The sequence below is a fragment of the Liolophura sinensis genome, chromosome 13, assembly GCF_032854445.1.
Source record: "Liolophura sinensis isolate JHLJ2023 chromosome 13, CUHK_Ljap_v2, whole genome shotgun sequence".
Lineage (NCBI taxonomy): Eukaryota > Metazoa > Mollusca > Polyplacophora > Chitonida > Chitonidae > Liolophura > Liolophura sinensis.
The window spans coordinates 23,700,435-23,726,031 of record NC_088307.1 but is presented as its reverse complement, the minus strand read 5'-3'; the positions used below and the strand labels follow the sequence as shown (position 1 = coordinate 23,726,031).

At 38.1% G+C, this 25,597-nt stretch overlaps 1 protein-coding gene across 1 annotated transcript; it reads left to right on the top strand.

Annotated features, from left to right (window-relative positions):
• Positions 1-92: 92 nt before the first annotated feature.
• On the top strand, positions 93-25,487 carry LOC135480999 (box C/D snoRNA protein 1-like). Its single transcript, XM_064760930.1, has 8 exons — positions 93-176; positions 4,349-4,521; positions 8,317-8,405; positions 17,220-17,323; positions 18,812-18,880; positions 21,842-22,003; positions 23,721-23,845; positions 25,366-25,487. Exons 1-8 carry the CDS (start codon positions 172-174, stop codon positions 25,485-25,487), a joined length of 849 nt encoding a protein of 282 aa, XP_064617000.1. The 5' UTR covers positions 93-171.
• The last annotated feature ends 110 nt before the right edge of the window (positions 25,488-25,597 follow it).

Genomic DNA, 25,597 nt, shown 5'->3' with positions numbered 1-25,597 from the left:
GGGCAAATAAGTGTGCGCTCACGTCATCGGTTTCAACGCTCCTTTCCCTTTTTCCAGCGCGTCATCGAAAGTTGCGGTTAACACACGTGGGTTGTGGATTTTTCGTGTTGTTGTTGTCTACCAAAGAAGACGTGTTCCTGTTTGCAGTTTCTGTTTTTTTGTTTAGCAAAGATGAGGTAATTTAGGGCATGGATTGGGCTGTTTTTTAATGCTCCATGTACTTATTTATAAGTGATTTTATGACATGAAGTACATTATCCCGAAATCCGTACCTACTTTCACCATGTAGCCCACAGTCGTCATGACTGTGTTGTTGTTATTGTGCAGAAACATAAAGCAAGATTTGACTGTTTCAAAAAATCGACGTGAAACAGCTGTGCATCGCCATGATGAAAGAAAAGGTTGACAGGGGTCGATATGAGATGTAGACCTAGACGTACAACTGTACCAAATTTAAAATGCTTTTGGCGATATCTTGGGCGCGTGCTGTTGTTGTGGAGTCAGTATTAGCCCTGAACGACTCCAACACCATTTCTTATACTGGCCTAGCGTCATTGGGATTTATTATAGCCGTGAAGGATTCCATGGTATATGCTCCTTGAGGAATGCTGCCATCTTCCCACTGCTCCTCTAAGAAGCAGGACATGCATGTAGCTGCTCAACATTTGGCAGTTGCCAAGGAGCATGTAACGTGAAAGTCTTCATGGCTATAATAAATCTATTCTAGATCGAGTAGGGACGTATGGTGCGGAAAACAGGTCTTTAGGTTGGTGTCTTTTATTGGCGCAAGACTTGTTTGGTAACAAAGACAATCGGTCTGGACCTTCGTTGAGTACGAAATTAACATTGTAAGCATGGAGGCTTCAACGCCGCCAGGCCAGTATAAGAAAAGGAGCTGGAGTCATTCGGGGCTAAGCCACCATGAGATGTAGGCCTAGCTATTTTGCTGTAGAGTGACATAAATAGTCACATAGACCATAGGAGACAAAATCGTCTGAACACTGTTTATACCTAATCTATATGAACCATAAATAACATTCAGACAATTCTGCCACATATGACAGTGACATGTATCGGTACAGAATTTAGCATCACTTGTTAATATGCGCTATTATATTTCCATTGCTGTTTGTATTAAAGAAAAATTTCAATCTTCTTAATTCAACCAAGAATTGCATTGAACAGAACTTTGGATTAGGTAAGTTTGGGTGGTGTTGGTGCGGACTTCATTGAAATTGGTTCCATCCAGATGGAGTTTGGAAATGTGGGGTGATATTTTTAGAGAGGTAGGGATTGACATTTATTTTAAAATAGCATATCTAGAAGGACTTTTAAACAAATTGTGAGTGCGACGTCTTAGCAAAGTTTTTAAGTTCATCCATAAACTAAATCACATTGAAATAAAAAATTTTCATTGAGTATGTAGATTGTACAAGCGCGGAGAAATCCTGCCATTATTTGAATTCAGCACAAAGAGGATGGGCCATTTTGCCTCAGGTAATATTCAACATGAAAGGCCAGAAGCATATGCGCAGTATTCGGAAAGTTCCCTATGATACCGACTTTCGATTAGTCAACAAACTCGGATAATTTTGAATATTGATACACATAGATACATGCAGATTACAGCAGCTTAAAGAGCATTGAGAAAATGTTACTAATAATCTTCTCTTTAAAGAGTCAGAAATATGTGTCTATTCAAAGGTTAACACCCGCTGCCCACAACAACAACAACATTTGCACCCATCTATCAAGCAGTAGTTTTGACATCTTCGTGCTTCGTGAGACCTTTTTCTTTCTTCAGTGTACTCCATCGTTCAAACTTACCACCAACTACAACTCTAGACTTGCTTGTCAGCCTGTCGAGTTTTTTCTTATGCCTCTTTTTGGCCGATCCTGTCACAAGTAAGCCATAAGTCCTTCTCTTATGCTTGTAATCAGCTAAGTTTGTTTGCAAATGAAGTTTACTGAACGCTGTGCACATGCTCCATTTCCACTGAATTGACCGCTTCATTTAAATATTCTGGCAGAATTTTCAGTTTTCATTTTTTTATTTTTATTTTTAAACATTCTCTTAACGTACCATGCTGGGGGGGGGGGGGGTGGAATTAAAGAAAAGCTTGTGACTTCTGGAGAAAAATACCCAATACCCATGTCGTTTTCTCTAATAACGCAAAAATATGTAATATTCGGGTGACCATGTCACTTTAAAGCCACTGCCAATTTGTGGTATCCACAGCTTTATATGACTTGACAGAGTTCTTGTTCCTGAACAATGTGCATGTGCATTAAGCTTGAAAAGAAACACTCCCTGGCCATTTTTTTTTTTTTTTTTTTTTTTTTTTTTTTGTGAAATAGTTGGTTTGTGTGAGGTGTAGTATGTCAATAAGTAATGATGTCTTTAGCTCAGGTTTTGCATCCTTAGTGCTCTGTGTTTAATTTATTACTGTAATACTTGGCCGGCCAGTTATTAACAGAAATAGCCACCTGTGGCCATGTCTGTATGCGTCATACTGTGAACTATATGAAGTTAGTAGTCACCTGTGACCATGCTTACTAGCTAGGTTCCATGGTTTTCCTGTGGGTGAGTCCAAAATGCAACCAGGAGCGTGCTAGTCTAGACTATGTGCAAGTAATGGGTAGCTAGCAGTAGCCAGTGGGCTTGCCAGGGCCAAATCCATTTGCTCATAGCAAGGTCTCTAGTTCAGTGTTCATGGAAAAGTTTGTTACTCAATCACTATCCTCATCAAAGAGAATAACTTTCACTGTGTTGTAGAAATATTAACTAGTAGACCTTTGATACCACCAGCATCAAATTGCTTGATCTCAACTGTAATTCTGCTAATTTAGAATCTAAACCCCTTTTGGGGGAGTCATCATTCAGAGACATAAACATGTATTTTGGAAAAATTATCCTGGGTGGTCCTTGGTGAATGATGATTCTCATGTGGGGTGTTCTGACCGCCATGTTATAAAATTAGCGGTTCAATGATGATGCCCATGTGGGTGTTCTGACCGCCATGTTATAAAATTAGCGGTTCAATGATGATGCCCATGTGGGGGCACTGACCGCCATGTTCTAAAATAAGCGGTTCAGTGATGATGCTCATGTGGGTGTACTGACTGCCACATTGTAAAATAAGTGGTTCAGTGATGATGCTCATGTGGGTGTACTGACTGCCACATTGTATATAAGTGGTTCAGTGGTGATGCTCATGTGGGTGTACTGACTGCCACATTGTAAAATAAGCGATTCAGTGATGATGCTCATGTGGGTGTACTGACTGCCATGCCCTAAAATAAGCAGTTCAGTGATGATGCTCATGTGGGTGTACTGACTGCCATGTTCTAAAATAAGCGGTTCAGTGATGATGCTCATGTGGGTGTACTGACTGCCACATTGTAAAATAAGTGGTTCAGTGATGATGCTCATGTGGGTGTACTGGCTGCCACATTGTAAAATAAGTGGTTCAGTGATGATGCTCATGTGGGTGTACTGACTGCCACATTGTAAAATAAGCGATTCAGTGATGATGCTCATGTGGGTGTACTGGCTGCCACATTGTAAAATAAGTGGTTCAGTGATGATGCTCATGTGGGTGTACTGACTGCCACATTGTAAAGTAAGCGGTTCAGTGATGATGCTCATGTGGGTGTACTGACTGCCACATTGTAAAATAAGTGGTTCAGTGATGATGCTCATGTGGGTGTACTGACTGCCACATTGTAAAATAAGTGGTTCAGTGATGATGCTCATGTGGGTGTACTGACCGCTACATTGTAAAATAAGCGGTTCAGTGATGATGCTCATGTGGGTGTACTGACTGCCACATTGTAAAATAAGCGGTTCAGTGATGATGCTCATGTGGGTGTACTGACTGCCACATTGTAAAATAAGTGGTTCAGTGATGATGCTCATGTGGGTGTACTGACTGCCACATTGTAAAATAAGCGGTTCAGTGATGATGCTCATGTGGGTGTACTGACCGCCACATTGTAAAATAAGTGGTTCAGTGGTGATGCTCATGTGGGTGTACTGACTGCCACATTGTAAAATAAGCGGTTCAGTGATGATGCTCATGTGGGTGTACTGACTGCCATGTTATAAATGGAATGTTCTTGAGTATGGTGTGAAAAACCAATTGAGTATGGTGTTAAAAACCAATTGAACATGGTGTTAAAAACCAATTGAGCATGGTGTTAAAAACCAAATGTGTTTGGGCGCTCAGGTTTCCTCCTGAATCTGACGTCATACAAAGGAGCAGCATTTGAGTATGACATTCAACACCAGTCAACAAAAATAAATAAGAAATACATCTGTATTGTCTTTCTCGCACTTTTTTTACAGTTGTGAAGTTTGCAACGAAGTGTCGGCAAAATACAAATGCCCGAGATGTGGAGTGAGAACATGTTGTGTTGCATGCGTGAAGAAACACAAAGAGGAAAAGTCATGCAATGGCCTGAGGGACAAGACAGCATTTGTACCAATAAAGGCCTTCTCTGACAACAATCTTTTGAGTGGTAGGTGGAGGGTTGAGTCTTGACACTATAATATTTGAAGGAAACTATCAATACATTCTTGGACAACAATCTTTGGAAGGGTAAGTGAAGAGTAGACATGGTTGATTCTGAACAATGTAAGATTTGATGCAAAATTATCAGTGCATTCTGGGACAATGGTCTTTTTAGTGGTAAGCAGAGGGTTGATTCTTGACACTATAAGATTTGAAGGAAACTATCAGTACATTCTTGGACAACAGTCTTTTAAGTGGTAAGTGCAGGGTTGACATGGTTGATTCTGAACAATATAAAATTTGATGCAAAAGTGTCAGTGCATTCTGGGACAATCTTTTGAGTGGTAAGTGGAGGGTTGATCTTGACAATAATAGAGTAGAAGGAAAACAATCAGTACATTCTTGGACAACAATCTTTTGAGTGGTAAGTGGAGGGTTGATCTTGACAATAATAGAGTAGAAGGAAAACAGTCAGTACATTCTGGGACAACAATCTTTTGAGTGGTAAGTGGAGGGTTGATCTTGACAATAATAGAGTAGAAGGAAAACAATCAGTACATTCTTGGACAACAATCTTTTGAGTGGTAAGTGGAGGGTTGATCTTGACAATAATAGAGTAGAAGGAAAACAATCAGTACATTCTGGGACAACAATCTTTTGAGTGGTAAGTGGAGGGTTGATCTTGACAATAATAGAGTAGAAGGAAAACAATCAGTACATTCTGGGACAACTATCTTTTGAGTGGTAAGTGGAGGGTTGATCTTGACAATAATAGAGTAGAAGGAAAACAATCAGTACATTCTGGGACAACTATCTTTTGAGTGGTAAGTGGAGGGTTGATCTTGACAATAATAGAGTAGAAGGAAAACAGTCAGTACATTCTGGGACAACTATCTTCTGAGTGGTAAGTGGAGGGTTGACATGGTTGATTCTGAACAATATAAGATTTGATGCAATACTATCAGTACATTCTGGGCCAACAATCTTTTGAGTGGTAAGTGAAGAGTTGATTCTTGATAATATCTGAAGGAAAACTGTTCAGGAAATTGTGTGGGCCTTTTATTAGTGGGGGCCACTTCCCAAGTCCTTGAGCTTTGAGGCCACCGGTTTACATCCAGTTAATATTGGTTCAGCTCTGACTTCCAGTTGTGGACGTTTGACAGAAATCAAGTGAACCACCATGAATTTGACTCCCGGTACTCCACTCCTAAAGGGGGAATTCACACAATCAGTGGAAAAATGCTCCAGTATATAAGTAACTACTGTATTTGTCTTAAAGGGGAAGAAAAGAAACAATTTTTTTTTCTTTCAAGAGAAGGGGGTATTTGAAAATATTTTTGTCTGGTGGGTATTTAGGACACCTCTTTGCATAATGATGATCTAAATGAGGATGTGATGTATGTGTCTTATAAATTTATTTGAATATAAATGTGTTGCGCATGCATTTAGTCTAAATTATGATAATAATTATGTATATATTAAAGATATAAAGATGATGAAAATCCAGGTTGAACACATTTGTTATCTGAATAGACCAAATTCTGGTGCAAATATATTTACTATACGTGATATCTCCTTGTTTATAATGTCATTATTCAAAGACGGTATATATCAAGAGGTGATCTCGGATACCTGCCTTACTAAATTTATTTTCAAGTGTCTTTTTTCCCTTTGAAGAGAAATAGAAAAAAATATTGAAAATCACATTTACAACTAACTTATCGCACTCTTCTTTTCACATCTTTTGTTATGTTTTCTCCACCTTTGAAAATTTTGACTGCAAAACTGCATTTTTAGAGGCCGAGGCCGCAGATTATCAGAGGCCATAAAATATTACTTTTGGAGTTGAAACCATAATGTTTTACCAGCAGGATTTCATCGTTCCTTTTAAAGAAGCATTTTTCTATTACGAACAGAACTCTAAGAATCGGACAAAATGAGTAACTTAAGACACAGGCGAAATCATAGATTGCATACAAATATTCATATTGGTTCATAATGACCCAGAAACCTCTCACCAATGCGGTCAGTACGAGTTCAAGTCCAGCTCATGCTGGCTTCCTCTGTGGCTGCAAGTGGGAAGGGCTGACAGCAACCATAATGCTAGCTATCGTCATATAAGTGAAATATTGTAAAACACCAATCAAATAAATAAAATAAATAAATTTTAAGTCTTTGTTCAAGGTGTCACAAATTACCAAATCCAATATTTGCGAAGTTGTGCGAATGTTATCATTCATTCACTTAATGTTCCACAAAGTGTGTGTTTGTATAGTATGTCATCCACAGGCATGTAATACACCATCTGTAGAATTTAGAAGAAAAAAAAAATCAAAGATCATTGGCGACACGTTTTTCCGTCTACTTGCTAATTAATATGAGGTGGTCAGACGTGTTTGGTTGTTTAAAAATATTTGAACTTTAGAAGTCTTTAAGAGCTTTCCCATCTTGACTCTGAAATCAGGCTTGTCCGTTGTTATTAAAGTCGTTTTTTCTTTTTCTTGGGTTTCACCTTCACTTTGGATTCGTACGCCTTGCCTTTGTTGGCATGATGATGCAGTTGTGGAGACGTCTACAGATGCGTGATTGGCCGTCTGGCTGTGATTTGAAAAGTGTTATTTTCTGTTTGCTCCAGCTATCAACAACAAAACCACTTCACTTCTGCGACAAATTCAGCGAGTGCTCAGACTTGCTGTGGGCCATTAGCTTTTCCCTGATTGGTGAATTTGTCCCGACGACGTCCTGGTGGAGCGGATATTGTCTTGTTTTCGACAAGGTTCTCTGTAACTAAGACAACGCATTGACTGGGCACTCCTAATGTCTGTCATCAGTGCATACCCTCGAGTGCTTTAGGGCCATTTACCCTCCTGCGAAACATCGGCAATACTTGGCTTTAATAATGTGTGGGATCCAAGTAGAGCTGAAATAGTTCCAGCAACTTGTTGAAGTAACTCAGTAGTATTGAGGTTGAAATTTGTACACAGCTTTATAGTAGCTTAAGGCTGAAAATTTTACTTTCAGTTATGTGCAGATTAATCTTATTTGTTGAAGTTGTGAACCACGTTTTGTACCCTTTGCAAAAAAAAAAAAGAGAAAAAAATTCAAAATCAAATGAAGAGGGGCAGGGGAAATGTGTCAGATAGGTCCTGATTGCAGCACCATTCTAAACGCTTAGAATATGCATGTACATATTTAGTTTAGGTTTATTTCTAGAATATGCATAAGGTGTACATTTCTCACAGTTTTATATTCCCTTCATCCTTGAAGGTCATATACAAATCATTTTGTCCCCTTACATTGTTCCAGGCTTGTTTTATTGGACTGAAGTTTCCATGGAAACTGGTTTATGTGGATACATGTGTAATTAATGTAGTTCTTGTTTCAAGGGGGTTTTTTTGTTGTTGTTTTTTTTTCAGAGTATTTATACAGCTTTTCAAAGTTTTCACAATAAAGGAATCGTAAAAGGCATCTTAAAAGCTTAACAAATATCATAAAGCTGCACATAGAGTTTCGATGCTTTTCTCATGAAAATAAAGAGATGAAATCCTCTAATAAATAATGACATGGAAATGGATTTTTGTTCTTTTCACAGAGATGTGCAACTTGCAAGACTTTTTACCACGAAAAAAAAATTGTTATTTCTTTGGTTTGCTAATGGATTTCTTGTAAACACAGGCAGGAAACTGGTTGTCATTGGTTACTAAAATGCTCACAAAAATGCTGTCTTAAAACCTTACGGAAAACAAGGAAGTGATTTCCTGCAAGCAATGTAGATTGAAAAATTCTAGTGTGATGTTTGCAGATTATCATTTCCTGGAAGATGTTGCAAGAAAGACGGACAATGCTGCCCGACAGTCCAGACAACATGGACGCAGAGACAAATCCAGATATGTGAGAATTTGCATTTTTGTTACCAGTCTTTACATTTCCCTTACGAGTCTTTACATTTCTCTTACGAGTCTTTACGTTTCTCTTTACTTGTGATGAATATTAGTAGGGTACTATTGTACAAGTTATTATAGTACTAACATCAAGGTTAGGGTATGGTCAGGCAACTGTGGACATTTGGGGGCCTCCATGCCCGAGGGGGTTAACACGCCAGCACAGCGAAATGCCCCAGGATCCTCTCACCAATTCGGCCGCTATGAGTTCAAGTCCAGCTCATACTGTCTTCATCTCTGGTTGTACGTGTTAATAAGGTTTGCCGGCAACCTGTGAATGGTTGCGTGTTTCCCCGGGCTCTGCCTAGTTTCCTTCCACCATCATGCTGGCCGCCATCGTATAAGTGAAACATTCTTGAGGACGACGTAAAAGACCAGTCAAACTAATAAATAAACAACTGTGGACATCTTTGTACAGATTATAAATTGGCTTTATTGAAAAATATTATGAGAAGCTGAAGTCTTGTTGCTGAAGTCCTCAACCATGTCAACCAGAAGCCAGTTCATGACAAAATTGTACAAGATTTCAAGTATTCTAAGGGAACTGGAGGGAGAATTATCTCGATCTGCTCTTGAATTTAAACAAAACGTATAAGAAAGCTGTCCACTGCCCCACTTGAGCCACAATACATGTTCAAATTCTCCACTGTTCAGTTTACAACTATAAAACTATATTTAATATATTTCCAGCCATTGACCAAAAGTGTCTGACCTTTCCCTACTGTGTGAAACTTGTAATACGGGATAGTCAGAAAAGAAAGTCAAAAGCTTTGTACACCCCCCCTCCCCCAAATCTCATACAGTGCCACATGTTTTCTTGATTTATTTAGGGCTTTGAAAAGTTAATACAAAGAAAACCAGTTATTTTGTGTCCATTTCATTATCTTCAATTGATTATCTATATACATGTATATTGAATTGTACTATTATAGTACTTTGACAGGGCCCAATTGTTTGATACAAGACAAACACTGCTAGAAAATTTGCCAGTTATGTCCTACAAGAATTTATTAATTTATTTTCAGACTGGGCTCTAATGTAAGATGTATGTTTTTAGAGCTCCTGACTCCATAACTGAGCAATGACATCTCCAAACAATCATGTAACACTGATTACCATTTTAAAAAGCGAAAATTTCTTTAGTATTCCGTGAAACTCAGTCAAATAAGTAAATAGAGGCAGTATGTCCACAGAATGCTTTTTACATTTCAGAAAGATTTAAGCAATCTCCATAAAAAAAAACGTTTACCATGGCAAATATTTGTTGCTAGAAAATATATGTAAGCGATTTGAAAATATTTAGAACGTAAACATAATTCTTATTAAATTAATTGATTTATGTTAACCTCTATTAATATAAATGTACATGGTATATATACGTGAATTCCTGTGTGTACATACGGTGTAGATGTGCATGTATGCAAGTCAAATCCTGAACAACTAGGTCTATACATGTTTTCTGATTTGTGGCATTTGGCTTTTCGCCAGGAAGCAAAATGACACAGACTTTGGACAGAGATTTTTTTTTTTTTTTTTCCCCTCATGCTATTGTACGTGTGCAGGAAGAACTGTTGAGAAACAAAAGCTGTCGGTTGCCACAGCAACGCAATTATCTTTTGCTTACATGATATATGTGGTGTTCATTGAGGTGTGCTTCCTTTCTTCGCATTTATGATGCTTTGAACGGCAAGAATGCACACATTTGCACTTGACGAGTTTGCATTGGCAGCCCAGATTGTGCGTAATGAGTATTTATATATCAGTCGCGAGCCATTACTGGTTAAAGTTGATACAGCCACTTCAAGTCTCACATCAGCCGCTGACATTGGTGTCACATGATTGGATGTAATGCTTGCATGATCATTTATCACTTTGTTTTTGGACAAATCTTATGTGTTGGTTTTTCGTGCAGTTTTTTAGGCCTATTTTTTGTATCTTTTGCTAAAACTGATACACAAATATGAAGTAAAACAGCGCAGAATTATTAGCCTCTGATCCATGAAGTAGTTCGTTTGCATTTTATTTTACGGTATAGTATGGTGGTGTTCGACTGTCCATCTGTCAGTTTATTACACAGTATAGAATGGTGGTGTTCGTCTGTCCATCTGTCAGTTTATTACACAGTATAGAATGGTGGCGTTCATCTCTCCATCTGTCAGTTTATTATACAGTATAGTATGGTGGTGTGGGTCTGTCCATCTGTCAGTTAATTATACAGTATAGTATGGTGGTGTTCGTCTGTCCATCTGTCAGTTTATTATACGGTATAGTATGGTGGTGTTCGTCTGTGCATCTGTCAGTTTATTATACGGTATAGTATGGTGGTGTTCGCCTGTCCATCTGTCAGTTTATTACACAGTATGGAATGGTGGTGTTCGTCTGTCCATCAGTCAGTTTATTATACAGTATAGTATGGTGGTGTTTGTCTGTCCATCTGTCAGTTTATTATAGAGTATAGTATGGTGGTGTTTGTCTGTCCATCTGTCAGTTTATTATAGAGTATAGTATGGTGGTGTTTGTCTGTCCATCTGTCAGTTTATTCTACAGTATAGTATGGTGGTGTGTGTCTGTCCATCTGTCAGTTTAGTATACAGTATAGTATGGTGGTGTTTGTCTGTCCATCTGTCAGTTTATTATAGAGTATAGTATGGTGGTGCTTGTCTGTCCATCTGTCAGTTTATTATAGAGTATAGTATGGTGGTGTTTGTCTGTCCATCTGTCAGTTTATTATACAGTATAGCATGGTGGTGTTCGTCTGTCCATCTGTCAGTTCATCTGTACGTCCGTATTGTTTTTTGTTACCACTATATCTTAAGAACTGAGGGGCCTCCATGGCCGAGGGGGGTAGCATGACAGTGCTGCGCAGTGGTTTCGGAGCCTCTCACCAATGTATGGATGGTCATGTGTTTCCCCCTGACCTTCATCTTATAATTGAAATATTCTTGAGTTCGGCGTAATACAACAATCAAATAAATAAATAAATATTATACATTATCACATACCTCTGTCTGCTAAGTGCACGATTCAAACCCAACCAATGTTTTTTCTGTATTGGTATCTTCTGTTTTCCCTATTGCCATATCTCTGTTTGTTTGTACACGCCGAACTACTTTTGCACTGGGTAACCTCTGGCTGGAAAAGCCCCGGTCTTCTTAAACGGGAATTTACATGCAGTGTTGACCTACTTACATGAATATGCGATTTACTGTCCTTAAAACCATGGGAAAATTTTAATTTTCTACACTGTCTGCAGGCCATTATCAAAGGCATCTGCTTTGTGATTTTTTGTATCACCGGATTCTATTTCGTGGCGCATACAGCTGTCATTTCAGGCCAGATTTACCGTTCAGACTATTTACAAATTAAGCGTTATCGCCATTTTACCTTGCCATCAACTACAGGGGAAAAGCTTCCAATAGTTTGTGGTATAAATGTCAGCTAATGAGAAAGTTCATAACTCTGAGATCCATAATGAAGACTGTGGCAAAAAAATCTATCTTACCTGGCCATTTAACAAACCATAGCCTAGTGCTAGTAAAACCCAACTGCTTCATGCTGGTATAGCAACTCAGTGGTCACAAAAATGTTGCAGTCATCGGTAGTTACGCTGTCGCTTCTCACAGTGTCGGTATGCAGGGAAAAAATGAGCCCCATCATTTCAAATGCACGTCACATGTAGCCTCCCACATCAAGGGTAGCCCTGTCCAACCAACACACTACATCCAAAGATGGACTCGTGTGTCCCATCCAGTACTTTTCCATTACAGAACGATGCGTTTTTTTTTTCACAAAATTCCACAGGCAATATATCAAAGTGTACCACTTGACGCCACTGGTTAGTCCCAATGAAGATGAAGTTTAGATTTTTGGTTTTTCAAAAATTGACCGTATGTTGATTGTTTTTAAAAAAAAAGTTTTTCAAAGCACCGTTACACATACAGGATGTTTTATAAATTACCTTTTCATTGTTTTACATGACTTTCTGTTTGTCTGTTCTTTTTTTTTCTTCATATAAACTGCGGTTGTGAACTATTGAACTATGCTATATTTAGAACGAGCTCCACACGCGCATAATGGTTTGAAAGCTTTGTTCAGGCCATCACGCTACCAGATAATGCGCAAAGCAGCAGAGTTCGAGGTATATACCTGGATTTCAGTGTCCCAAAATAGCTTTTATAGGAGGTATATGATAAATAGATTATCAGTACACTGTGCTGATCTGCATTGTCGTAATCGCAGAGAACGCAATCGCAGAGAACGAAGCATATCCGCACAGAGTACTAATAATCTCTGTGTAGTATGATAATGTTCGTCTGTCCATCTGTCTGATAATGTTCGTCTGCCCATCTGTCTGTCCATCTGTCTGTCTTCCTGTCTGCCTGTCCGTCTGTCCATCTGTCTGTCTGTCCATCTGTCTGAACGTATTGTTTGTTGTTACCACTGTATCTTCAGAACTGCATCAATATGGAGAGTTGGAAATTGTGTTCACATTTTTGTCTGTACCTCCGGAGCAGACCGTTGTTGAAAACAAGTCATATTCCTGTAAAATGTACTAAGCCGTGACCCTTTTGATTATGCATATAATGTAAGTGTGTGATGTTTTCGACCACTAAAGCACTTTTTTCAGTGAAATTTATGCATGTAATTACCATGAAAATGACACGAAATGATTTGTTTTCGTGACTGAAGATAAAACAGTGCAGATTATCTCTCGACACCCCATAGCTCTCTCAGAATGTTTCAAAATGTTGGTTGCAGTAGGGGGAAAGGGTTAAAGGATTAGGATATAGAAGTGTTTCCATGTCAACGGTACTATTGAAGAACTGCATGGCTTTGTGATATAATATGACAAGTTTTAGATATGACAATCCAGTGTCTTTTTTCGTTAACAGCTGCGAGTTCAAGTCCAGCTCATGCTGGCTTCCTCTCCGGCTGGGAAGATCTGACAGCAACCTGCAGATGATCGTGGGTTTCTCCTGGGCTCTGCCCGGTTTCCTCCCACCATTATGCTGGCCGCCGTCCTATAAGTGAAATATTTGAGTACTGCGTAAAATAGCAGTGAAATAAATAAATAAATACATTTTTTCGTTAACATGACATTGTCTTTTATTCTGCCATGGCAGGCGTAGTTTAAGGTTATAAAACTCTTGTTTGGTCTAAATTGTTGTTTTCAGACGCTGAAATTGACATAATTTAGATTTCTGCTGCATATTGTACATATTTATGCTTTATCAATTTTAGCCCAAATTATGGCACCCAAGATTCATAAGCTATTTTTGGGCTGTGCAGCAAGAACATCAGTTGCAACTCTCTCTGTTCTATCTCTGATAACTTTTGAGAATGGAAAAAGTCGGAGCATCAGATAAAGTAAACGTGGCTAAGTTCAGGCGTAAACAATTTGTTCTTATGTATCAGGAAAAAAGTTAAAGGAGAAGAAAACATAAAAATGATGCCAAAATGAGATGAAAGAGCATCAAAATTTATTTTCTTAATAACTTTAATATTTTTGGGGATTTTTTTTTTTTCAAGAGAAAAGGGTATTCGAAAATATTTTTGTATGGCGGGTATTTGTTGTGCATTTCAAGGTACCTGTACATGCCAGAGGTCATGACTAGAAAAAGACTTGAGGGTTATGATCGCAAACTTTAAAGGTGACATTTTGACTGTGCATAAAACATTTTATGAATGCAACTAAAAAATTGTGCTTACTGAGAGCTTTTAAGTCTTTAAATGAAAGATATTTGTTTGTAAACCATCATATTTTTGTTCAATTTACTTGTTAGTTTCAATACATCTTGATGAATTTGGGTACCCAAATGTTTTCTGGCACTAGAATGGCTCCAGATACAGCCCCAGTACTGTAAACTTTGTGGTATACAGATATACCCCTGGCAGCATAGACATCAATCATTTAATAGCCTTCTCATTAATGGATTAAAAAAAAAATGCATTTATTTTCTGTTGTGTGATTAAAATCACCTGAATCGTATTTACATGTAATGTTTGTATTTAAAATGGTTAGTTGCCTTGGCTGAATCTTTTTTTCTGATTTCTTTTATTTGCTCTCTTGTGCAGTGATTTGGACACTTGGAAACAAGGAAAAAGTCGATAGTTGATGATGTTGTAGATCTGATGCAGTGATTTGTCCCTGTCTTTAGCTCCGTAAAGTACTTTCGCTCAGAAATGAGTGAAGCCTGCTTGCGGAAGATTCGGCAGATGGGGAGTGTTAGCTCTGTGACGGCTCCAAGCTCAAATCTAATTTGAGCAGGAAATGGATAATGTCTTGCGCGAGTGTGCAAACGTAAATCTATCCAGCAACACTGCGAAACCACAGCTCGCTAAATAAATGTCGTCCGAAACGAAATTATTCCAGTCTAGCAAACCTGATAATGTTTCTCCAGAAGAAATTCGTCGGAGGGATAAAGAAATGTGTGCGACTTTTTGAGGTATAAATTGTGAATTTGCGAAATGGCAATAGGCTATCTGCCGAAGCGCTTTTCCCCCTGGGGCCTTGAATCCACCATTTGGGTGCATGATTGCCGTCAGGATTGCCTGTTTCCACGGGAGACTAAACCCAAAGTCAATCAGGTATAGGAACTTGAGTAAAGTGTGGAGAGTCATTGGATAAAAACTTCAAAGGCTGGAAAGTTTTAGATCTTCTTGTGGCTGTTTCATGCTCAAAATGGAAAACTAACATTTAATTGGTTTTCTTCCCAAGTAATCATTTAAAATTCTTGCTTTGTTGCATGTCATTTTAATACAGAAATGTTGCCTTCTGTTTTTATTTGTAATAAGGCTCAGATTTTACAAAATGAAAATTGCAGTGTTATGTATATATATTATATATGAATTTCCTGAAAGTTTGTATGATTTAATAGAAACTTTTCTCTAAACATCAGAATTAGCTCATTTTTTTAAAAAATTAGTTTTAGCAATATTTTGTGGTCCAAAATCCATCTTGAGATCCTAAATTTGTTCATACATGGTAGTGGCTGTGTAGTTTTTAGAGTGTATGCCTTAAACACCTTACAAGGAAATGACACTTTTCAGCAGTTCAATTCTGAGCAGAGCCAAACCAAATTTGTCTTTGTCTATGACTGAAAAATTGTTAAGTACGACGTAAAGGCTACCCTAAGTAGATCGATCAATTCCAGGGCTTCACAATAAGTTTTTAAAAAAAGGGGTAAAATTTTGTTAGTCAATACAGAAAAATGCCTTCAGAATATGCTTAAATAAACACCTTGGAAATGTGCAAAAAGTTTGAAGAATTACGGTATAGACATACATACAAGAAATAAATGAACACTAGCCAGGATTTAGCATTGACCATATGGTATTAACAGGTTTGTGTTTCACGTGCAATAGCTGCTGTGCTTTTGCTTCAACATATTACATATCTTCAGCTTGTTGCATAAGTACTTTTCATGGCATTCTGTGTTTAACTCGTTGTATGTGCACCAGATACTGAGTCATACTAATGAAGTGTTGTTGTAATCAACATGTTGTTTATTTCCTATCTGTTGTGACTTGTGCAACGCGTTGTATGTGCACCAGATACTGAGTCATACTAATAAGGTGTTGTTGTAATCAACATGTTGTTTGTTTAATATCTGTTGTGACTTGTGCAACGCGTTGTATGTGTAAAAGTATCCTGTGTCATGTGGTTTGTAAAAAAATGTTATGTATCTTTTGCTGATATTACTTTACCGATCGCCTGTCTTGAGGTGTTCATTGCTGTAATAAAAAAAGTAACTCTACAGCAGACTTTGTGAGTTCAAGTCCCGCTCATGTTGGCTTCCTCTTTTCAGTCATACATGGAAAGGCCTGTCAGTATCCTGCAGATGGTCGTGTGTTTCCCCCTCGCTCTGTTTCCTCCCACCATAATGCTGGTTGCCGTTGTATAAGTGAAATATACAGCATAAAACACAAATCAAATAAATAAATTGAAAAAATATGAAAATATGCAATAAAAACGCAAATTTGAAAAGATAAATGTCGGTCATTTGGATGATTAAGTTGGGAGGCTGGGTACATTTTGTACAGGATCAAAGTTGATGTTTTCCTCTGGTTAGCTCGCCTTTCAAAGTAAGGAGAGGTATTGTGAAAGGGGGATCAGATGGGGTCAGTGTCCAGTTTGGCCAATCATAGGGTTGCAGTGGCCACCCGTAGCATACAGATAGCCAGTTATCAGTGGCAATTTGCATATCAAAGACCAAGGAAGTCTTTTAGTTCATAGCTCAACATTTTGCTCAGCTATTCACAGAGTTGCAATTGCGTCCCATCGTACATTGAATGCTAGATGCAGTTCGCAATTTGCATATCAAAGACCTATGTGGTAAATTTGTCTCCAACTGCCAATAGTGTCTTTTACCACCACAATGATTTACAACTCCATAACATATGAAGTCACTGCTCTGAAATCCTTACACATACGATAAACAGCATAGTTGTGACAGTATTATAGTTTTAGTCTTTCTTACTGATTTAATGGCAAGATCTTAGCACTATAATTGGAGGATAATATTAGTGTCAATTATTCTACTTCTTTGGTTTGGTTTAGAGGTCAGTATTTGAACGTACGTATCACATGACTTGAACATTATGCAGTTTTACAAACTGCTCAATCAGGTGAGCTATCGGTATTCTCTGAATGCCTTGTGCCTCTTCCCACTCATTATTGCTGAAGTATGTGTATTCTTGTGAACGTAAAGCATGACAAATCATTCAGTGGAGATTGTTGTAAACTGACTATTCTTGTTTTCAGTTGCACAAATTAGTGTCTCAAGCCAGAAAAAGAAGAATTGATCTTCAGATCTTACCATATAATTTCGAGAAGAGGAAGTCAAATACCACGGTATACTGGAAAAGGTATGTTACTGATTGTGTAAAGGTACGTTACTGATTGTGTAAAGGTATGTTACTGATTACTGATCGTGTAAAGGTATGTTACTGGTTGTGTAAAGGTATGTTACTGATTGTGTAAAGGTATGTTACTGATTACTGATTGTGTAAAGGTATGTTACTGGTTGTGTAAAGGTATGTTACTGATTGTGTAAAGGTATGTTACTGATTGTGTAAAGGTATGTTACTGATTGTGTAAAGGTATGTTACTGATTACTGATTGTGTAAAGGTATGTTACTGATTACTGATTGTGTAAAGGTATGTTACTGATTACTGATTGTGTAAAGGTATGTTACTGATTGTGTAAAGGTATGTTACTGGTTGTGTAAAGGTATGTTACTGGTTGTGTAAAGGTATGTTACTGATTACTGATTGTGTAAAGGTATGTTACTGATTGTGTAAAGGTATGTTACTGATTGTGTAAAGGTATGTTACTGATTGTGTAAAGGTATGTTACTGATTACTGATTGTGTAAAGGTATGTTACTGATTGTGTAAAGGTATGTTACTGATTACTGATTGTGTAAAGGTATGTTACTGATTGTGTAAAGGTATGTTACTGATTACTGATTGTGTAAAGGTATGTTACTGATTGTGTAAAGGTATGTTACTGATTGTGTAAAGGTATGTTACTGATTGTGTAAAGGTATGTTATTGATGGTGTAAATTATGATCTATTTTCTGTACATGGATCTGTTGATGGTCGTAACTGACAGAATTACATTTTGGGGGTGGGCCGTGTTTGGCTGGGAAAGCAAGAAAGAGCGATCAACAGGGATTACTGTTTTGTTTAGATCTAGTACATTTTATTCCAAAAGTTGAAAAAAAAATTAGGATCTCAAGTAATTCATGTTGAAATTAATATCACTACCCGATAGTCAGATTCAGCTCTGGGTATATTGATGGCAATGGATGTGTTCCATTATTAGCAAACAAGTTGCATGTACCTTTGGTGGAACAGGGGGAAAAACTTTGAAGTTGCCAAAACTCATTGGATTACTTCCCTTCATGAAGGAGACTTCGTGTTACTTCATGTCACTATTTATGCAGTAAAATTGTGACATTCAATCCCCAAAATACATTTCCCCCAAATCCGGATGTAATTTGGGGAATGCTAAGAATAGTGCAATAGGGTGTTTCTTTGTAGATAAAAAAGAGGTGTAAGAAAGAGTGAAGTTCTTGATTTAGAATCTTGTTAATTACCTGATTTGAGCAAATATGAAGCTTTTGTGTTCCAAAGTTATGGCATCAGGTAACGTTCGCTCCAGCCATGAAGTGTCGATTCTGTATTTCTTCTGCTGAAGAAGTTTTGATGGGTTTGTCTGGACATTGTTGATTTGGGATAGGATAAGGTGGGTGTTTCATTTTTTTACGAATATTTCAAATATGTTGCGTTGTATTCATATGCTGTAGAGCCTGTCACAGTTGTCAGAATTTGTTTCCGTTTGACCATAGGGAGGAGAAATTCATGTGGCACATAGAATGGGTGTTTCCAGGGGCAGGGGCCAAGTACACAGACAACAGGTGAGTGACAACTGATCTTACATCTTCATGACATTATAGACGCGTCAATCAAGCTGAGCTGATGATAACCACTCCCCACTAAATGCATCCTCCAATGAAATGAGCTGATATAAACATTTACATGTGTCAGTGAAACTTGATACTGTAAACCTGTATCTTCAGCATTTATCACACACAATATTAAAGGATTAGTGTCCAGATTTAACTTGTGGTCCTAATTATAGAGACTCTGGCGGTATGTGGCAAGGTCTTCCAGCAACCTGCGGATGATCGTGGTTTTCCCCTGGGCTCTGCCCGGTTTCCACCCACCATACTGCTGGCCGCTGTCGTATAAGTGAAGTAGTCTTGAGTATGGCGTAAAACACCAATGAAATAAATAAATAAATAACTACAAGTATAGTGTTATTGTGTGTAAGGGCCCTCTGTGGTCAAGGTGGTTAGTATGCCAGCACTGCGCAATGACCCAGAAGCCTTGAGTATGACATGAAACACCAATCAAATAAATGAATAAATAATTATAGAGATAATAATCTGTTAAAGCAGAATATTTGTCGGAGGTCTTCTTTTGAGGAACGTAATCATGACTTTAAATCCATCAAAACAATAGATTTACTGTGTTACATGTAGCTGGTCTCCAGCCAGCTCCCCGATGCCGCTCAGCAGGTGACGTCACAGATGGCCAACCTAAGTCTAGGTGGCCTAAATAACCTGGGAATTTCTATGAAAACGGTGTAGTTTTTTAAATGGACTCTAATGGAATCAATTTGAACCCATAGTGGACAACTTTGAAGTTCCGATTTATGGCACTGGCATTTATTGCCAGATTTCAGATCCTGAGTTTTCAGACATTGAATCTGATTTTGTCAAGGCATGTCCAATCGCACTGGCAATGCAGATTGGTAAACTATTGCTTACATTGTAGATTTCAAGTGTATATCTCGGAATGTTATATTTACTTACTATTCTTTCTTTCTGTCCGCTTCACAATAAATATCATTCTATTCCCCCGAGGTATTAAAAATTCACACCTTTATGTGAAGACTACTGAATGTTATTGTTCTCACTGTGAATAGCCTGCTTGTATACCTATATAGCTGTGTACAATATAAATGTGGACATCAGCGTTAGTGTAGAGAGATTTGCTGTCTATATAGTGGTGTACAATATAAATGTGGACAACAGCGTTAGTGCACAGAGATTTGCTGTCTATATAGCTGTGTACAATATAAATGTGGACATCGGCGTTAGTGTAGAGAGATTTGCTGTCTATATAGTGGTGTACAATATAAATGTGGACATTGGCGTTAGTGTACAGAGATCTGCTGTCTATATAGTGGTGTACAATATAAATGTGGACATCGGCGTTAGTGTACAGAGATCTGCTGTCTATATAGTGGTGTACAATATAAATGTGGACATCGGCATTAGTGTAGAGAGATTTGCTGTCTATGTAGTGGTGTACAATATAAATGTGGACATCGGCGTTAGTGTAGAGAGATTTGCTGTCTATATAGTGGTGTACAATATAAATGTGGACATCGGCGTTAGTGTAGAGAGATCTGCTGTCTATATAGTGATGTACAATATAAATGTGGACATCGGCATTAGTGTAGAGAGATTTGCTGTCTATATAGTGGTGTACAATATAAATGTGGACATCGGCATTAGTGTAGAGAGATCTGCTGTCTGTACAGTCGTGTACAATATAAATGTGGACATTGGCGTTAGTGTAGAGAGATCTGCTGTCTATATAGTGGTCTACAATATAAATGTGGACATCGGCGTTAGTGTAGAGAGATCTGCTGTCTATATAGTGATGTACAATATAAATGTGGACATCGGCATTAGTGTACAGAGATTTGCTGTCTATATAGTGGTGTACAATATAAATGTGGACATCGGCGTTAGTGTAAAGAGATCTGCTGTCTGTACAGTCGTGTACAATATAAATGTGGACATCGGCGTTAGTGTAGAGAGATCTGCTGTCTATATAGTGGTGTACAATATAAATGTGGACATCGGCGTTAGTGTAGAGAGATTTGCTGTCTATATAGTGGTGTACAATATAAATGTGGACATCGGCGTTAGTGTAGAGAGATCTGCTGTCTGTACAGTCGTGTACAATATAAATGTGGACATTGGCGTTAGTGTAGAGAGATCTGCTGTCTATATAGTGGTCTACAATATAAATGTGGACATCGGTGTTAGTGTAGAGAGATCTGCTGTCTATATAGTGGTGTACAATATAAATGTGGACATCGGCATTAGTGTACAAAGATTTGCTGTCTGTACAGTCATGTACAATATAAATGTGGACATCGGCGTTAGTGTAGAGAGATTTGCTGTCTATACAGCAGTGTACAATATAGATATGGATGTCGGCCTTCGTGTACAGAGATTTGCTGTCTGTCAGTTTGTTCTGTTAAGCTTGAGGTTTTAGTTGACTGTGGCTCCCATTGTTGCCGAATCTAAATCCAGCTAGCTGTATTCCTCTCATAACTTTCAGATGAAAAATGGCAAGAGCAGGTGCGGCTATCTTTTGGGGGTACAAAATCATTCTGTCTTGTTCTGTAAGTTCATGTCCTCCTGAGGGTCAAATTGGATGGCAACTTGAAAAAAAAAATAACTCAGGGTTCTTTGACAATCTGTTTTTACAATCATACAAACCATTTCGGAAGAAATTCGATGTGCTTGTCACTCCTGTAGCTCTGAACCAAACAGAGAAGCTCTGACGGCTCGTATTGGTTAGACTTGTATTTCCCCTGGGCACTGCCCGGTTTCCTCTCACCATAATGTTGGCTGTCAGTGTATAAGTGAAATATTCCGCGTAAACACCAAAAACACGATCAAATAAAACTTTAGAAAAAACTCACACCTGAAAAAAAAAGTGATATTAATCATGATTAAACTCGAATTGATATTTGAATAGATTGCTTTTTTTTTTCATTCTGTTGCGTAAAGAGTCAGCGAGGACACGATATTAGAGGAGGCATTGAAGCGTTACCTTCACCCCACGGAGTCAGACCCAGTGATACGACACAAATTGCGGGATTTTGTCAGAGTGGGGACAGAGAATTGTGCCATCTGTATGAGGGTCGAGGGAGCATGTGCCAATACACCAAGGTGCAGTGTATAATATAACTATAACTACAGGGGCCTCCGTGGCTCAGTCGGTTAGCTCGCTAGCGCAGCATAGTGACCCAGAAGCCTCTCACCAATGCTGTCGCTGTGAGTTCAAGTCCAAGAGTTGGCTGCTGTCGTATAAGTGAAATATTTTTGAGTACGGCGTAAAACACCAATAAAATAAATAAATAACTATAACTACAATATAGTGTTATTGTGTGTAAGGGCCCTCTGTGGTCAAGGTGGTTAGTATGCCAGCACTGTGCAATGACCCAGAAGCCTCTCAACACTGCGGTCACTGTGAGTTCAAGTCCAGCTCATGCTGGCTTCATCTCCGCCCGTACGTGGGAAGGTCTGCCAGCAACCTGCGGATGGTCGTGGGTTTCCCCCAGGCTCTGCCCGGTTTCCACCCACCATAATATTGGCCGCCATCGTATAAGTGAAATATTCTTGAGTACAGCGTAAAACACCAATCAAATAAATAAATAATTACAATATAGTGTTATTGTGTGTAAGGGCCCTCTGTGGTCAAGGTGGTTAGTATGCCAGCACTGCGCAATGACCCAGAAGCCTCTCAACACTGCAGTCACTTTGAGTTCAAATCAAGTTCATGCTCAGTCTGGCTTTTTCTCCAATCGTACGTGGAACGGTTGCCGACCAGCGGATGATCGCGGGTTAATTTCTTCCCACCATAATTCTGGCCATCATATAAGTAAAATATTCTTGAGTACAGTGTAAAACACCAATCAAATAACAAATATTGTGTGTAAATGTAGATTCTGTGGAAAATTGTCCTGTTACTTTTCTTAATAATGAAATTCTTAGGAATCTAAATCTTCATTAAAGGAGAAGAAAATTTTTTAAATGGCGCTTTAGGCTGAAAAGAGCACATTTTTTTCTATTTGGTAGTGCCTGCGTAATTTTGCAATTTTTCCGATTTTTCCTCGCCATACACTTTAAATCTGAAAACGGCAAAGCTGGCATAAATAGCCGAGTCCATCGCGTCCTCCATCTTTAACACCCTGTAATTTATGCTGGGGGGGTGTTGCCTCTCAGCCAATGAGAGTCATTCAAACTGCCAGCTTGTTCGTTTAAACTCGGAACCTACGTCCAGCATTCCGGTTTTCCCGATCGTCATTCCGGTTTTCCCGATCGTTGCTTCGGAAATCACCGAAGCAACGCGAAGTACCGGCAGTTGGCAGGTCACGTCCATTTTCTACTGGAAATGTACGAACTGCATTTCGGCGCTTTCCGATAGAAATTCTCCTCCTAACACAGAAGACTTCAGGACTAATTCTTAGGCAAAATGGAGACACCCACAGCGGATTTTGGCGCTGAAATTATTTACAATTAATGAACTTGAGCAACTTTTTTTATGGCATGCACCTGCGAGGAAATGCAAACTCTTTTCAGTGGTTTATTAAGATTTTTAAATTTTCTTCTCCTTTAAGTTTGAAGGTATATATTTATATTGCGTAGCGAAAATACATTTTGTCATAAGTGTAGAAATGATAAATTAATAAAAACATGAGTGAATCTTCAATTTAAAGACAGATTTCACAAATTATTGTCCACTTTTGCTCCAGTTTGGGTGAAAGCTCAGAAACAAAGTACATTATTAAGAATAGTGAAAGTACACATGAAATTGGAGATTTCTTGTCTGGTTTAGACAGATATGCTCTGATTAATCTTCTGTATCAAATCCTTATTTGCCTAGGTACCACAAGCTGGACATGAAGGAGACCATTGGTAACAATTTGAAAGGGAAAACAATCATAGAATTCCCAACGTTGGAGGTTGTATTGCCTGAACAGCTGTCACAGTACAGCTTTGTACACCAAGGTAAAAATTTCTTAGGGAGTAAGGCTATCATAAAAAATATGTTCCCTGGAGGTAACTCAATAGACCCTGCAGAATTATTTATTGGGCTTATCATAGAATATCTTTCCCTTAATGGTAATTTTCAACAGTTTCCCGATTATCACACCTATTTTTCTGATATGGATGTGTTAGACTCAACAAAGAATTCTGTAAGTATGGCCTATTTTTGTCAGTTTAGGGATCATATGTTGTCAGTGGGAAACAAATTTTCAGCCTTGTGACTTGTTGTTTAAAACAGCTTAAAGGTAAAGGAACCATAAAGATGATGTAAGCTTCAGTAATCAGGAAATCTAAAAAATGTTTCTGAAAATACCGTTATTTTTTTTTTTAGATTTTTTTTATGTTGGATGTGATGTTCAATATGGCATCAAACATATCGTTTTTGACTGTGTACACTTTGCTCATGTTCGGGAAAAGTTCTGCACAGTCAGCACTATATTCGATATATTCGACAGCATTGCTGGCGATGCTAGTATAAATTATGTAAAGGTCATTGTTTTATATCATAAAATATAGTTCTTAATAAATATATACAAATAAATCATATATACATACACTTATTATATATAGTTATAATTATATTGTAGTTTTCGATTTTTATCAAAGGTTTGGTTCTTTTATAAAGTGGTTTTAAACATGTTCGTCTATTTTGGTTTTATGTTAAGTGTCCTCCATTGTATTGAAAACCATTCACTGTCTCCTGTTTTAAACCTGTTCTCGCCACGACATGGCTGCAAAATTGCCAATGTGGCGTTAAGCCATAATCATTCATTCATTCATTTAGATAATTTTTACAGAATAAAATGCAGGCAATTGTTGGATTGAGAGGTGGGAGTTATGAATAGATTGATAGAGTTAGAATGTTGTCACTAATGTCATATTCACTGTTCTCTATCCCTGAAACAGGAATTTAACCATAATGCCACATTCACTTTTTTTGTTCACAATTGTGAGAGGTCACAAGATTTTTATTTAGATCTGAACCTTAAGGTGTAAAAACTCGTTACGATGTCACTGAGGACTAAATCAACGTGATACTTCAAGCTCACCTTAAAATGCAAACATTTGACTGCAATTAATTATGCCCTCACCCCCTCCCCAAAATCTAATAAAACCCAAACAAGTTAAGGTACTTTCAGATACAGTGTTTAATGGTATTTCTACTGATGCTTTTTCAGAAAGAAAACACTATTATTAATTGTTTTTTATGCCAAATTTCTCAACAGAAGAAGTTATTTTTAAAAGATCACATTTTATGGTGGTCTGTTCTGAATCTGGATATCAGTGATATCGCAGCCATATTTATACGGCAGACTGAATTTGTCATTTGTTTCAAAGATGATGAATTCATGGGAATGAAATTATGCACTAAGTCAGTGCTTTTGTCCATAGCGGTAGCAATCCAGATTGACAATGTTGTCGGAAAAAGGGAGTTACTGCGTTGTTTTTCACTGATGTTTATTTTTGTGTTGTATTTACAGACACAGATAGTCATAGCCAGTCGGGAGAATCCACAAACAAGCAGCAGTTAGGAGAATCTGCGCCTGAGCAGAAGTTGGGAGAATCTGCACAGAAGAAGCAGTTGGAAGAATATGTGTCTTAATACAGTGTATGAAGTTCGGAAAATCTACTAGTACATATAAGGAGTAATATAATAAGGAGCAATAAGGAGTCCGGAGAAGTTAAAAGTCACCAGCATCAGTGAAATGACAG